A 16250-nucleotide genomic window follows, 5' to 3' on the forward strand; every position below is an offset into this window, starting at 1 on the left:
GGGATATGGACAAATATGCCAAATGTGCCAAGTTAATTTGTGAAGGGCAGAAAACATTTAACTGGGATAAGAATAAAAATGGAGTTTAAATGGGTCATTCCCAAAGAGTGTGCTTTCTGGGCACTTTAAAGTTTTGAGGATGAAAAAAAAGTCTCCCTCCCCCCCAAACAGGAGGCTACAGGGGAGTTTATCTTCCTAAAAGTCATTAGAATGTGAGCACCTTGAGAACAGCGACCCTTACTTTTCTCTTTGTATTCAAAGAAATTAGACCAGTACTTTACACATAATAAGTACATTTCATTTAAAAGTATGAAAGTGTGAACACAGTGACTGATACCAAGAAAGATATTTTGTCCAACCCCCCCCCCCTCCATCCAAGTTTCACAAACACAGAGCAAAACTATGCAACTTACATTTTGGACTGATCCTTTTTAAAAATCTCAATTCAACTAAACAAGTCCTTATAAATAGCTTCTATGTATAAGGTGCTCTGTCTAGGGGGAATGAACTCGGGAAGCTTTAAAATATATCTTTTTTCTTTTTAAAGCAGATAACATCACTTCAAATAGAAGTCAGAATAATTGACTTGAAAGAAAGGGATAAGTCTACCCCACTATCTACAGGAATCCCACCTACAGTGTCCCAGACAGACTCATTCTGTTTCAGATGTATTAAACACAAGTGATGGGACTTTATTACCCCAGGAACCAAGGCCTTATGTTGTTGGACAGCTCTACTCAATAGAAAATTGTTTTACCTAGAACAGAGATGTGGTCAGCAGAATCACAACTCTTTGGAGATTAGAGATTACTATCCTTTGTAAAGCACTTTATACATGAACAAATGGTTTTTAAGCTCCTCAGGGATTGAGAGTTTCATTTTTATCTTTATAATTCCAGAACCATCACAAAGCCTTTCAGACAGAAGGCACATAATAAATATTTGTTGAATCGAACAAACCCCTATGAAGCTGACCATACAAATATTATCACATTTTGCAGATGAGATAACTGATCCTGAAAACCTTCTAAGTTTTATCCCCACATAGTTTGTGTATTTCAAGGACTATTGTCCTAGTTCTGTCCCTTAAGAGGACTAGAAAAAAGTCTGTTCCTGGTATAAAATGTAAGGTATTAAAAAAAAAAAGTCCTTCCTTTTATAAAACTAATCCTCAGAATAAAAAATGAAATATTTCAAAATTAATACATCCAAGCCAAAGGACAGAGAAGATACCTCCTTTGTGCTCCTTTGCAGAGGCATTGGTGTCCACTGATATAAAACATTGCATATATGCTAAACCAAAAACAAATAAATAAACCATTGCATATAATATCAGGGGTTTTTTTTAAACATGTTAATTGGTTTTACCATTTTTTCTCTTACTGAAAAAAAAGTCTTTGTTATAAGGAAAAATTTAAGAGAGTAAGGAAGAGAAAGATGGGGAAAAGGGTAGGTAATATTAGGAAAAAAAGAAAAGAACCTTCATATCTTCCCTTATTCTCTTCTAGTATTTTAAGCTAAGCCATCTTCTCTTGCCACCTGGACCAGAAACTATGCTCTGATAACTTAACCCTTTCAGTCAAAAAACTACTGCTTGGGGTAGGGGTGGGGGGACTGCTTTACTGATTAGTGGGTACTTCACCTATTTCACTATATCCCAAGTCCCAGCTATGCTTTACTTTAACAATCCTCCCCACCATTTTTTCCCTAGCTGACTTGCCACTGCTTTGGTGTCAAGTCCTCCCTTCCCCTGCCTCCACAACCCTTTCTACTTTCTAGTTTGGGGAACATACTCTAATCAAAATTGCCATCATTACTGAAAAAGATGTTTCGATCTACTTCCCTATTGTTGTGCTTATCACACCACTAATTCTCCAAATCAAAATACAGCTCTTTGGCCATTGTTTCCTTATGTATTTCATCTTCCTGTATTAGAATTAGATAAACTGCTCAGGAGCCAGGACTGGCTTCATTTTGTATTTTTATAATGAGTGCTTAGTACAATTCTCTCATAGAGTAAGAGCTTAATAAAGGTTTTCTCATTTATTAGTTAAATCAGTATGAGATTTCCATATCTCTCATATATATATATATATATAAGGTGACCATCAGAACCGAACAAAATGGGTTCGAAGCTCTGGTTTTCCTATGTTAACTCAGCATATCACTTAACTTTCCTGTACCTTTTCTCTCATCTGTAAAATGGACTATTATATCAGTCCTTTCTAGCTTTATATCTGTGATTCCAGAATAAGAAACAAGAAGCCCAAGAAACACAGACTTTTGCAAGGCCTTCCCTTATAGAGAAAGACCCCATGATTCCATGAACCAGGTCAAAGATGTGTGAGGTTTCTGTGTTTTCTTTTATTTGTTTTGTTTTTGTTTTTTTAAACAGGTAGCTCTTTGAGTTCCTATGCTCCAAAGTTTCTGAGTTTACCCAGGCTTCCATATGTCTTTTCTGGCGTAGTGTATCTGTCTACTCATGGTGGGAGAGATGTCAGATCAGGAGCAATGTGTGACACTGAGATATTAGGGACCACATTGACCCAGATACAGCAGGGACTACAGATGTCAGGCCTGAGCAAAGAACCAGCTGATCTCCCTCTTTTTTTTTTTTCAGACCCGGGTCCATCATGATCTAATTCTTCCAACCAAAAATGAAAGGGGAAAAGGGGTGAGCCCATCCCCATCATCTAGGGGAGAAAGGGCAAGTAGAGGGGGGTCACTTAGCAATTTGCTCTCTTTCCAGTGGTAGGTTCAGTGAATGATTCCCAGTTTCCCCAAAGGCTGCCCCTCATTAGCATGAACGGGGGTGGAGAGCTGAGGGAGGAAGGCAAAGGCTGAAAGCTCAGCTTGAGAGACTGCCAAAGTGGTCTTCTTCACAATGCCATTAGAGAGAGCTTTCTGGCTTCTCTGTCTGCTCATTGGATCATCCTCAGAAACCCCAGGGACAGAGAGAAAAGGTAAGAAGGATGAAAGACGGCGCGCCCTGAGAAAGAGGGAGACAAAGGCGAGGAGTTCTAAGGAGCTGAAGGACCGGCAGGCTCTCTTGAGGCTTTTTTTCCCGGGAGAATGAAGCCCAGCCTGTGTCCAGTGTGTTTTCCCCTGGCAGCCTCTTAGGAGAGAGACGCTCGCTCGTTCCAGGCTGTCTGTGGCACTGATGTGAGGAGAGAGCAGTGGGAAGAGCTAGAGGAAAGGCTGCATGTTAAGTGGCGGCCCCATCAGCGGAGGGCTAGCAGCCCCGTGTTTGAAAAGGGATCGCCGACTGCCTGGCTGCCTAGCTGCCTCCCTCTCGAGACCTTTGCACAGGGTAGGCGCCCAGAATGCAAACGCAGGACTGGCATTCCAGGCGGGTCGCAGTGGCCCTGCGGGAGCTGTCCGCAATTGGCTCTCAGCTGAGTTCTCAGGCTGTGACTTGGTGGGGGAGCGTGTGTGTGCCTCGAGAATGGGATGCTTTAGTTATGCCTCCAGGGAAGCCTCCCGAGAGGTGCCTGTGGGTTCAGGCTGCAGTTGGTGCATTCTACTGTAAATTAATTACTGTAGAAAGAAATTACTGTAAATTCCAGGGAAAGTGGAGACGAATCCCTCGGAAAGTCTGCAGAAGACAGGAGCAGGGGTTAAGTAGGAAGGGAGGGGTGCAGAGTCAGGAGAGATCTGGAAATATCTTCACTCTTCCCTTTGGTCTCAGAGAAGACCTGAGGCACCAAAAGATGGGAACCTCTCTCCTTAAAATCATATTTCATGGATGAGATGAAAATATGGGATGGAGGCAATAAAGAGAGGCAGAAGCAGTCTCTAGGGAGAAGGTGTTTTTGTTTTCCTTTGGATGTTTCCTTTGATTCCCTGTCTCCTGGAAAAATAGCTGCTGTAACCACACAGGGCAATTTACTTTAGATTATTTTTCCACATGGAAATTGAATGAGTTAAGGGGCGTTTAACCCAAATATCAATCTTTCCCATGACAACAGATGGTGATAGTTGATAGTAAGGAATTGGATACAGACCAAAGCTTTATTCAGCTGTACCTGGCACAATATTTTACAGACTGACTCAAAATTGACCCCTTTGAAAAACAAGAGTTAGAACCAGCCATTATTTCTGGAGAAAAGTGGTTTTAAAGAGATGATTAAGGGTGCAAATGGGGTCCTGTAGCACCTAACACTTCAAACTAAAGGAATAAGAATGCAAGAAAAAAAAAAGAAAGCCAAAAAAATAGTAGTTAAAAGGAAAGGGAAAGAGAGAGAGAAAGGGAAAAAAAGAAGAAAGGATGAAAGGAAGAGAAAAAAAGGAAGAAAGGAAGGGAAGAAGGAAGGAAAGAAAGAAGGATAAATAGCTCTTATATCTATTAGATCAGCCTAGCCTCTCAGGTTAATAGGAAAATGAAGTAATATTCACAAGATTTGGTGAAAACTATTAATTTCTTGTTCTTTACTTCACACCATTTGAGGCCTTTTTCTCAATTGCTAAATAAAGAGAGAGAGAAATAGAGAGTAAGGGGTCAGGAGAGCCACGACCAGATTGATAGGTCTTTTTTTTGGGGGGGTGTCTTTGGTACCACTCAAAGGCCATAGAGCATTGTGGAGTTCCAGCTGACATTGTCAACAAGGATGGGAAAACCAAATAGCTCTCTTGTCAGGGGTGTTTAAACAATTAGTTTGCTGCCCCTACAGCAGCAGAAAGCTATCCCCCACTCCCAGCCTTTGGCATTTATTCTTTGAACATTTTGAACAAACTGTCAATAAGTAAGAGACAGATGTTCTAGATGTATTGAAGAAAGAACCCAAAGAAGTAAGATTTTTCATCAAAAAGGCCAGAAAAGCAACTCTCAGAGACAAAAGTCTGGAACAGCCCAGAGCTCCCAGATTAAGAGAGGTTGCAGAGTTGGAAAGGTTTAGTGGATGGAATGCCTTGCCCTGTAGTCAGGAGGTTCTGAATCCAAATCCAGCCTCAAGCACTTACTAACTTTGACCCTGGTCAAATCACTTTAACCCTGTTTGCTTCAATTTCCTCATCTATAAAAATAAGTCAGGGGGGGCATCTAGGTGATTGAGTGGATAGAATGCCAAGCTGGGAGTAGAGAAAACATGAGTCCAAATCTGGCTTCAGACATTTCCTTAGCTATGTGACCTTAGGTGAGTCATTTAACCTCATTTGCCTAACCTTTGCTGTTCTGCATTAGAGTTGTTACTAAAAAAAAAGTAAAGGTTATGGGGGTGGGTGGGAGGGGGAGAAGGGCTAGAGAAGGAAATAACAAATTACTCCAGTGTCTTTGCTAAGAAAACCCCAAATATTGAAGGTCACAAAGAATCAGATGTGACTGAAACAACTCAACAAAAACAAATATGTTCAGTACTGAGGGAGATGTAACTTTTATATAGGATGGGAGTCCCTGCCCTCATGAAACTTGTATTCTAAGAATGAGGAATGAAAACTGAAGACATATATGCATAATACATGAGGCGAACCACAATACACAATATTATATGTGATAACTGCATTAGAGGGTTGAATCCATTAAATAACATTTACTAATTGCAATGGGGAATGTTGAAAAAAATTTAATATATCTTACCCTTAAGGAGCTTATATTCTATGGGAAGGCAGAGTGATAGAGGAGGGATGACAAGTACATTTTGAAGTCTGAAGAAAAAAATGTCATTCCTGACTTGGAGACACAAATAAAGAGAGTTTCAGGAAGATTTCATGGAGAAAGGTCCCTTTACTTTGGCTTTTAAACAATTTTTACTACTGAACAGATTAAAAGGTGAAGGGAAAAAATTCCAGACATTGATTCATAGATCTAGAGCTAGAAGAGAACTTAGACATCTAGTATCTTTTCCCCCTCCTATTTTACAGAGGAGAAAGCTAAAGTCTAGGAAAGTTAAGTGACTCATTCAAGGTCAAAGCAAGTGAGAGGTAGGATTTGAACAGAGATCCTGACTCTGGAATCAGGGCTTTACCCACTATACCATGCTCTCTCTTCACAGGGTATCATATAAGCAGGACACAGAAGGGGGAGAGTAATATGTGTTTTGGCATTAGACAGCAGTGTGGTTTGGGCAGTTTAGGTGTCATAGGGCAGGATAGGTCAGTTTGTGAAAGGTTCTCAATGCCCTTTTTTCCCAACTTGACAAAACAGGTGACTACCTATTTCTCCCCTTCATAGCCTCTCATGCACCTCATTTTCCTCCTTGTAGACTTGGTGCTTTTATTTCTCTGGACATATATTCTCTATTCTCTCTCCTTTCCTCCCTCCCCACCCCCCACTCTCCATCTAGAACCTTGACTTTCTTTTTTCTTCTCTACAGACCTGGATCAATCTTTTTTCCAGTAGAGATTGAGTTGTCACTCATCTTTCTCATAGAACAGGGGTCGGCAACCTTTTTGGCCGTGAGAACCATAAACATCACATTTTTTAAAATGTAATTTCGTGAGAGCCATACAGTGCTCACAGTGTGCGCTCCTGTAACAGCGCCTGAAAAAAAATTTGACTTCATGGCTCCTGCAGAAAGAGCCATACCTGGCCCTCAAAAGAGCCAGATATGGCTCGAGAGCCATACTTTGTCGACCCCTGTCATAGAACTTTAATTCTCTCTTCTCCCTCTATAGAAACTTGGCTTTTTCTGTTCTCTAGCCCTTCTTTCCTTTCTAGAAAACATTTCTGTTTCTTTCTGGGCTCTTTTTCTTCTCCATACACAGAGTTCCATACCCTGTCTTCAAAAAAAAAAAAAAAAAAAAAGCTATTCTTTCCCTTCTCCTGCACATATTATCTGTTCTTTTTTCTTGTTGAAATGGATATTCCCTCTTCTCCTTGCAACTATTAGACTAATTTTCTCCTTTCTCCACAGATGTTCTCTCTCTCTCTCTCTCTCTCTCTCTCTCTCTCTCTCTCTCTCTCTCNNNNTCTCTCTCTCTCTCTCTCTCTCTCTCTCTCTCTCTCTCTCTCTCTCTCTCTCTATCTATCTCTATCTCTCTCTCCCCCCCCCCACCATGTGCTAAGTGCTAGGGATACAAAAAGAGGCAAAAGACAGTCCCTGCCTCCAAGGAGCTTACTATCTAATAGGGAAGCAACATGGAAACAAATATATACAAAGTGAGCTGTGTTTAGGATGAATAAGAAATAATTAAAAGAGGGAAAGAGTTGGAGAAAAAAAGGTGAAATTTTAGTCGAGACTTAAAGAAAACCAAGAAGGTTAGTAGTCAGAGTTGAGGAGGGAGCATGTTCCTGGCATGGGGGGAAAGCCAGAGAAAAACCCTAGAGTTGTGGACATCTACCTCTCTCTTAGATGGGAACCACTTTAAGGTAGGGACTATCTTTTGCCTCTTTTTGTATCCCCAACATTTGGAACAGTGCTTGGTATAGAGCAGAAATGTAATAAATGTTAATTGTTTATCAGTTGATTGATTCTGCACAAATTCATATTCTCCTCCTCTTCATCTCATAGAGACTTTCTGATATCTCTCTTACCCAGTATACTCTATATTCTCTCCTTTCCCCACATAAACTCTTGGTTCTCTCTGCTCCAGCATAGCCTCTCTATTCAGCTGTCTTCCTGCAGCGATATTTTCTTCTCTGTTTTCTTCTCTCAGTTCTCCCATTTTCTTCAACATAGATTCTTCCTCCTCCTGAAGACTCTATGCTGTCTCTTCTTTATCACAAACCTTTTATTCTCTATACCCTCAGCAAATTATTTGTTCTCATCTCTGTCCTGCAGAGGTTCTCTATTCTTTCCACTCCCTTCAGAAATCCTCTACTTTTTTTCCTTATCACAAATTTTGCTTTCTCCATTCCCTGCAGACTCTCTCTGTTCTGTCTCTCCTCCAGGTCAGATTCTCTGTTCTTAATCCTTTTTTTCCCTCTAGCACAGTTTCTGTTTTTTCCTCTCCCTTAATATACTCCTCTGTTCTCTTGTCTTCAGCTCATATTCTTTATTCTCTCTTCTCTAGAATGAACTCTCAGATTCACTCTTCTTGAAGAGATCCTTTTCTTTTTTCCAGTACAGATTCTCTTTTGTTCCTTCTCTTCAAAGATTCTCTATTCTCTTTCTTTTCCAGCACACTCTGTTCTAGATTCTCTTTCTTCTCCAATAAGATTCCTGATTCTCCTCAAACAGTCTGTTTTCCCTCTTCTCCAATAAAAATTCTCTATTTTCCCCTCTCCCTGAAGAAACTCTGTTTTCCTTTTTCTTTGGAACACATTTTCTGTTCTCTCTCTTCTTCAGTACTGACCTTGGTTTTCTCTCTTCACCATAGAATCTCTGCTCTCATTCTTCCCCAACTTATATTCCCTCTTCTTTCCTCCCACTTCTGAGGGCCTCTGTTCTTTCTTTTCTGGCATAGACCATTCTTTACTTTCCCTGCAGAAATCATGTTCTTTTTTCCAAGCTCCAATAGTTTTCTCCTCTCACTGAAGAGACTTCTTTCTCCAGCACAGACCCTCTGTATCTCTTCTACAGCATGTTCTCAGTTGTATTTCTTCTCCAGTATAGTCTCTTGGTTCTCAATTCTCTCTTCTCCAGCACAAACTCTTGATTCTTGTTATCTCTTCACTAGCACAGTCTCTATTCTTGGTTCTCACATCTCCAGTAGTCTTCTTGACTCTTGGCTCTATCATTTCCAATAGATTTTCTCAGCTCTTGATTCTAAGTTCTTCTCATCTCCAGCATAGATTTTATGTTCCAGATTCTCTCTTTTCCATCACTGCTTCTCAGGGTTGTTTCTTTGCTTGTTTGTTTTTGGTCCCTTTTTTTCCTAACATAATCTCCAGGTTTTCTCTCTTTTCCAAAATAGTTTCAAATTTTTTGGTATTCTCTAGCAAGGTCTCCCGGTTCTCTTGGGTCCTGTCTGCTCCAGAACGTTCTCCTGGTTCTCTCTCCTCCAGCACAGTTTCTTGGTTGTCTTTCTTCCCCAGCACAGTCTCTACTCTACATTCTCAGTCATCTTTTCTCCAGTAGCATCTCTTGATTCTCAGTTCGCTCTTTCTCCATCACAATGTCTCACTTCTTTCTCCCCAGATTCTCTTTCATACCCAGCAGAGAAGACCCGGGCTCAGGGGACGCTGGGAGCCCGTATTCTTGGGGGATGGGGGGACAAGTGGAGAAAGGCTAGACCACGGCCTCGGATGGAGAATAGCACCGGCGCCCGCAACGATGCAGCCCTGGAATTGGGAAGTCCGTGGCCACCTCTGGTGGCGGCTGCACCCCTGGACAACAGCGTCAACAAGCGCCGCCTGTCCTGGCGTACTACTTGGCCTGTACTCACACCCCTGCGGACTCCTGGACCTCCCCTGTCTGGCCCTGGACCCCGGTGGGTGGAGGACCAGTGCCTACCACTTAATGGGCGCCTCAATTCTCCTGGACGAACCAGCCCTGACCAGGAGGGAGCACCCCTGAGCAACCGCTCAAAGGCTTCCTGGCTCAGCCACCAGCTGCTCCGTCTTCGCCCACCCGGCGGAGGTGAGATCCACCTGGACTGTAGAGCTCTGGACGCCGAAGTGCATGTAGTGGGAGTGGGAGAGATCTCAGAAAGCTCGCTCTCGATCAGACTCCCACAGGCTCAGAGAAGAGGGGATCTCAGGGAGCACCGGGACCACCCTTACTTGAACAAAAGCACCTTTAAAAAGGTCCTTGGTGGTTCTTCCTTTTCCTGGAGAGTTCAGTGCCTCGTCTTGAGGCGGTCTATTCTATTTTAGGACGTCTTACTGTTAGACTTTTTTGTTTTTGTTTTCCAGAAATCAAAGTTAAGTCTACTTCTCAGCAATTTGCACCCCATCCTCAAAGAGGAGGGGACCTCAGGGAGCACCTAGACCAACCCTGCTTGAACAAAAGCACCTTTTAAAAAGTCTTTGGTGGTTCTTCCTTTTCTTGGAGAGTTCAGTGCCAGGGAACACTCTTCTTTTGGCAGTCTATTCTATTTTAAGACAACTCTTATTGTTAGACCTTTTTTTTGTTTTTGTTTTCCTGAAATCAAACCTAAATCTACTTCTCAGCAATTTGCAACCCCCCTACTCCTAATTGTGCTCTCAGGGGCCAAGTAGAACAAGGCTAAGCCCTCTTCCAACTAAATAACCCTTCAGTTATTTCCTGAGTCTTCCTTTCTGCACCCCAGCATCCTGCCATCCTTAAGACCTCATTGTCCCTCTGGAAGATCCACCCATTTCTCCGATCTGGTCACTCAAGGCAGTAAAAGTAATTAATTAGCTTGCTGGGAGAAAATCATTAGTTATACTTTGGTCTCTGTATCTATCTGCAGGCCTATCATAGTGCCTGATGCTTGTTAGGAGCTAACTAAATGCTTGTTGCCTGATTGATAAATTGACTAGCACCTCTGCAATCATGATTTCTCTTCCAATAGTTGTCCTCACAGCCTTCTGAGGTTCTGCAAACATTGGTATCTCCATTTCATAGGGGAGAGAAAGAGGCTCAGAAATCAGGGTCCAGTGGAAAGCCCACTGGACCAAAAATTAATTAGACCTGGTTTCTAATCCTGGTTCTTTCAACAACAATGCAACCTTGGTCAAGTCACTTTTCATCTCTAAGCTTGATTTTAGTAAGATGAGGGGATCAGACTATATGGGCTTATGGGTCCCATCCAGCTTCCTTGTGAAGCTCAAAGTCACGAGGCTGGTAAATGGTCAAGTTCTGACTGATTTCCAGACTTTAGCTGATTTCTGTACTTGCTGCTCTTCTCTAGCCTATAAGAATATATTTTTTCAGCCTTATCTACTTTTCTGTTATAAAGTCTTCTCCCTTTTCTTCCAAACATTGTTGCATTACCAGCACTTTGGAGAGCACCTTTCTGGGGGTACTAAAAATTCATCTTAGTGAACAGACAATTCTCATTCCTATATGATGACCTAAATGCTGTTAAAACTATTGGAACCTGATAGGATTTTGAAGCATAATTTTCAATCTAGTCATGACCCAAATGGTTCAGAATCAAATGCAAACAGAATGACAGTTTGAGAAATAGAATGCTTATAATAATAAGGTTTGCATAGTGTTTTATATGTATTATTGCCACATCACAAAAGCTTTGTGAGGTCAGTGGTGTTATTAGCCCCATTTGACAGCTGAGGAAATTGAGATTAAATGACTTGCCCCGGGGTGGGATGTGAAGTCGGATGTCTCTGACTCCAAGAGCAGCCCTTCATATAACTCCTTCATTACCTAGCTGCTTAAAATTGTATCCTAATGGCTCAATGAATAGCCTAGCCAGGCCTGGAGATGGGAGGTCTTGGGTACAAATCTGGTCTTAAACACTTTCTAGCTGTATGATGGTAGGCAAGTCACTTAACCTCACTTGTCTAAACTTTTCTGCCTTAGAGCTGATAACTCAGTATCAATTCTAAAAGGTTTTTTAAAAATTTGTAATTGAATCCATCTTTGTTTTTATAATCCTTCTCTTCTCTCCTTTTAGATACTGGCCATGTGGAGAGGACCTGTGAGACTGAATGCAAATGGGATATGGATGAAAAAGAATTCTATTGCATGAGTGAATTTGGTAACATGGTTACTTCCATTAAAATCCTGTTCATCTTTAAGGCTATGGAATTACAAAGAGCTAGGATTACTAAACTGGCACTTGGTAGGAGGCTAACTTAGAGCTAGAATTAACTTGCTTTTAGGCTTGATAGTACTTAGCACTTACATAGAGGTTTATTTTTTTTTTTTATTCCATCTTAGAATCAATACTATATATTGGTTCTAAGGCAGAAGAGTGATAAGGGCTAGGCAATGGGGGGTCAAGTGACTTGCCCAGGGTCACACAGCTGGGAAGTGCTTGAGGCCAGATTTGAACTTAGAATCTCCCACTCTCTGGGCCTGGCTCTCTATCCACTGAGCTACCTAGCTGCCCCTTCTACATAGAGTTTTAAAGTGTGCAAAATGTGGAGGCAGCATGGCTTAAAGGAAAGGGCCTTGATCTGAGAATCTGAGGACCTGATTCAAATCTATCTCTGATGTATATCACCTATGTGACCTTGGGCAAGCCACTTACTGCTGGGCCTCAGTTTCCCCATCTGAAAAATGAGGAGTTTAGAGTAGATGGCCTCAGAGATCCTTTCCAGCCCTAGAGCTGGAATCTACATGGTCTAGTTTGAAGCTTACCTCCTCAACCCTAGTATCTACCAGGTATTTTCCTTCTTGTGCGAAATAAGAAACTGAGGCTTAGGGAAGTTAGATGACTTGCCCAGAGTCACAAGGCTAATCAGCCAGTGTTAGAGGAGGGATTGAATCCATGCTCTTCTAGGAAAGTAAATTGAATGCTTAATCAGAGACTCCCCAAGACTGGCCAGTCTTCCAGCAGAATTAAAGGGAGAAGGGAGGCAGCTGTCATAACTCAGCCAGTTGAGCTCATGGCAAAATCTGGGATTTCAAGAAGAAATTAGTTCTGTGCTTTCCTTTTCCCCCTTCATACTTTTTTTTTTTTTTTTTTAATCTGGAAAGTAGCAGTGAATGGAATCGTCCATGACGTAGAAGTGCTTGGTGAAGGCGTCCAGCTGGTCTCTCTGCTGGTCAACAGTCACGGGCTGTACAAGACTAACCGCCTCTATGTCACCCCAGACGGCTTCTTTTTCCGAGTTCATGTGCTCGCATTGGATTCCTCCAGCTGCAATAAGCCATATCCAGATTTTAAATTTGGTAACTAAGCTCTCCCAAAGGTGACCTTGTGTCTCTGTGTGCCTCACTTCACTCCAGGGTTGAATAGTTGGAAAGGGAGAGGCTTCAGGCTCTTCTTTCTGTGGCGTCCACTGAGCGCAGCCCATGGTTGAAGTTGGAAGTCCCTTCACGTAAACCCATACGTAGGACTTAGAGGGTCACCCGGGAGAGCTTCAGAGCCTTGTCCAGTGGTCATACAGCTTTTAAATGGCCAGAGTTGGATCTGAACAACCGCATCCCCTGACTCCAAGGCCTGCAGCCTATTATAGACCCCCAAACTTCCTGTTTTCTCTCCTGCTTTTTGGTTCCTGAAAAACGGGCAGTTTCTTCATAAAAGCCATTGTACTTGAGAGCTTGTATCATTAAAGCTGCACAGATGTTTCTTTCCTCATCGTTGGGATGAGAATTACAAATCCAGATGAGAAACAGCATCATTGTTAGGACAAGGAACATCTATATCTCTGGGATGGTCCAGAATTGCATTTTAAGCAGGTCTTTTGCTTTTGAAGTCTTCACAGACTAGAGAACCCCACAAATATCATACCAATCCGTCATCCCGTTATGAGCTTCTTTTCCAACATCTCCTTCTCTTCCCCCCCCCCACCATCTGCTTGGCTGACACTTTCCCTGACTCTCTGATATTCTGGTTCTCTTTCAGGCAGCAGGTATATAGTCATGGGTCACATCTACCACAAGAGACGGCAGCTCTCCACAGCTTTGCTGCGGGTCTTACAAGGGCGCCTGAGGCCTGGAGATGGATTGCTCAGGAGTAGCAGCAGTTATGTGAAAAGATTTAACCGCAAAAGGGATGAGAAAATCCAAAGGGCAGCTCATACCAAGTGTATCTGAAGCCCCTTCCAAAGCTCATCAGAGGTCTTGGTTCTGTTGGGGTTCAGTGACTCCAAGGACATCTACCTTCACTCAGCCTAGCCTTCCACTAGCCTGGGGCCCCCACTACTTCCTTGGGAAGTCTTTGAGTTCAGCCCTTATGAGCCAGTTATGGATTCCTTCCAGTATTCCTGATCCTAAGGATGTTGTTGTTTGTGAATATTTGAAATGTGTCTTAAAATTTGTTTTAACTTTGGGAGCAGCTAAGTGGTTTAGTGGATTGAGAGTCAGGTCTAGAGACAGGGGGTCCTGGGTTCAAATCTGACCTGAAATACTTCCTGGTTATATATTGATTCTAAGACATAAGCTAAAGGGTTTTTATTAAAAAAAAATTTTTCTTAACTTCAATTGCAGATATTCCAATATAGAATAAGACACACTGATTCAGAGCTCAGATAGTTGACCTGTTCACTTCATAGGTTACTGCTTCATATTCACTTTATTTTTTAGGGTTAATTATTTTTTGCTATGTGTTTTGCTGCTTTAAATTATGATTTTATAGGAAAAATAATTCACAGAAAATATTTTCTTTTTATTGAACTAAAAAATCTTAACTATTTTGGGTGTTGACTGATAGACAGTTCTATAGTTCTTCTTTGAGATTCTACAGATTCCAAAATGAATTGATCAATCAAATATTTCTTAATGGCCTTCCATGTGCCAGGCAGTATGCTGAGCTCTGGGGATATAAGTACAAAGAAATCAGTGCTGAGATAATGATTTAAATTTCAGTTTTTTATATTTTTGGAGATTACTAGACAATTTACTTAAAACAAAATCTTATCCACCTGAGCATTTCTGATATGACAGAAATACTGGGTTTACTTTCATACTTTACTGCTTTTGATAATTTATGTCTGTGCCAAACTGGCTTTCCCAGAATGGTAAAATTAATTGAGTGTATCAGATATGAAGAAAAACATTTAAAAAATAAAGACCTAGTGTTATTTTAAATGGAATTTCTTTTGCTGCTGGACTTTGTTGAAAACAAAGAAATGCTGATGATTTATGTGGGTTCATCATATATCCTGCAAGTTGGCTAAAACTGTTAATTATTTCAACTAGTTTTTCAGTCTAGGATTCTCTAAGTATGCCGTCATCTCTGTAAAGAATGATATTTTTATTTTCTCCTTGCCTATTCTAATTCCTTTAATTTCTTTTTCCTCTTTTATTGCTATAACTACATTTCTAGCATAATACTAAATTATACTGGTGGTAATGGGTGTCCTTGTTTCACTTTTTATCTTATTGGGAAGGCTTATCCTGACAGATAAATACTACTTATCAATTTAAGGAAAGCTCCATTTATTCCTATGCTTTCCAGTATTGTGTTTTTATAGGAGTAAGCATTATATTTTGTCAAAAGCTTTCTCCTTTTTTGCATCAATTGAGATAATCATGATTTTTATTGTTTTTGTTATTTATATAGTCAATTTTGCTGATGACTTCCCTAATATTGAACCAGACCTGCATTCCTGGTATAAATCCTACCTAGTCATAGTGCATGCTTCTTGTAATATATTATTGTAATCTCCTTGCTAGTGCTTTATTTAAAATTTGTGCATTTATTAGGGAAATTGGTCTATTTTTTTTCTTTATCTTTACCCTTCCTGGTTTAGGTATCATCAGCATATTTGTGTCATGAAAGGAATTTGGTAGGACTTTTTACTTGCTTATTTTTCCAAATAGTTTATAATATTGGAATTAATTGTTCTTTAAGTGTTGGTTCATTCCCTTATGAATCTATCTGGTCCTGCAAATTTCTTCTTAGGGAGCACATAGATGACTTGTTCTATTGCTTTTTCTAAAATATCATTAATTAAGTATTTCATTTCCTCTTCTGTTAATCTGAGCAATCTATATTTTTAGAAATATTTATCCAGTTCACTTAGATTTAAAATTTATTGGCATATAATTGGGCAAGATAGCTACTAATAATTGCCTTTATTTGGTGGTAAATTTACCTTTTTCATTTTTGATACTCATAATTTGGTCTTCTTCTTTTTAAAAATCAAATTAACCAACGGTTTTTCTATTTTATTCTGTTTTTATTTTCATAAAACTAGCTCCTAGTTTTATTTTTTGGTTCAATGGTTTTTTACTTTCAAATTTATTAATCTCAACTCTGATTTCCAGGATTTTCCAATTTTACTGTTTAATTGGGACATTTTAATTTGTTCTTTTTTCTATTTTTTTTACTTACATGCTAAATTCATTGATCTGCTCTTTATTTTATTGATGTAAGCATTTTGGGATACAAATTTTCCCTAAGTGATGCTTTGGCTACATTCCATAAATTTTGTATCTTGTTTCATTGTTGTCATTCTCTCTATAATTATTGGTTGTTTCTATCACTTGTTCTTTTACCCATTTATTCTTTTGAATTAGATTATTTAGTTTCCATTTGCTTTTTAATGTATCTTTTCATGACTCTTTATTGAATGTAATTTTTACTGCATTCTGATCTGAAAAGAAAGCATTTAATATTTCTGCTTTTCTGCAATTGGTTGTGAAGTTTTAATGGTCTAATATGTGGTTCCTTTTTGTGTAGTGTGATAATGAAATTAAATCTGCCCTGCCCATCCTTAATCTAATCACCAAAGGTGAGAACATCCCCACTTAATTCACAAGTTGGGAAGTCTGTGACCCACGTGTGCTAGAGTGAGTGATGAGTCAAAATTTACTGACTGCCTCCTGGACAGT

The 16250-nt window shown here is 40.3% G+C and overlaps 1 protein-coding gene across 1 annotated transcript; it reads left to right on the top strand.

Moving 5' to 3' along the window:
• The first annotated feature begins 11448 nt into the window (after positions 1 to 11448).
• On the top strand, positions 11449 to 13508 carry LOC123244717 (UPF0450 protein C17orf58-like). Its single transcript, XM_044673274.1, has 3 exons — positions 11449 to 11502; positions 12450 to 12641; positions 13318 to 13508. The coding sequence occupies exons 1-3, from the start codon at positions 11466 to 11468 to the stop codon at positions 13506 to 13508; spliced, it is 420 nt and encodes a 139-aa protein (XP_044529209.1). The 5' UTR covers positions 11449 to 11465.
• Positions 13509 to 16250: the final 2742 nt, after the last annotated feature.

This window comes from Gracilinanus agilis, chromosome 4 (genome assembly GCF_016433145.1).
Source record: "Gracilinanus agilis isolate LMUSP501 chromosome 4, AgileGrace, whole genome shotgun sequence".
Lineage (NCBI taxonomy): Eukaryota > Metazoa > Chordata > Mammalia > Didelphimorphia > Didelphidae > Gracilinanus > Gracilinanus agilis.

Excerpts from the sequence above, each read along its gene's own strand:
- LOC123244717 (XM_044673274.1), top strand. The coding sequence starts at position 11,466 with ATGGATGAAAAAGAATTCTATTGCATGAGTGAATTTG. Across the intron at positions 11,503-12,449 it reads CTATTGCATGAGTGAATTTG|CAGTGAATGGAATCGTCCAT; the intron begins GTAACATGGTTA and ends TCTGGAAAGTAG. Across the intron at positions 12,642-13,317 it reads ATATCCAGATTTTAAATTTG|GCAGCAGGTATATAGTCATG; the intron begins GTAACTAAGCTC and ends GTTCTCTTTCAG.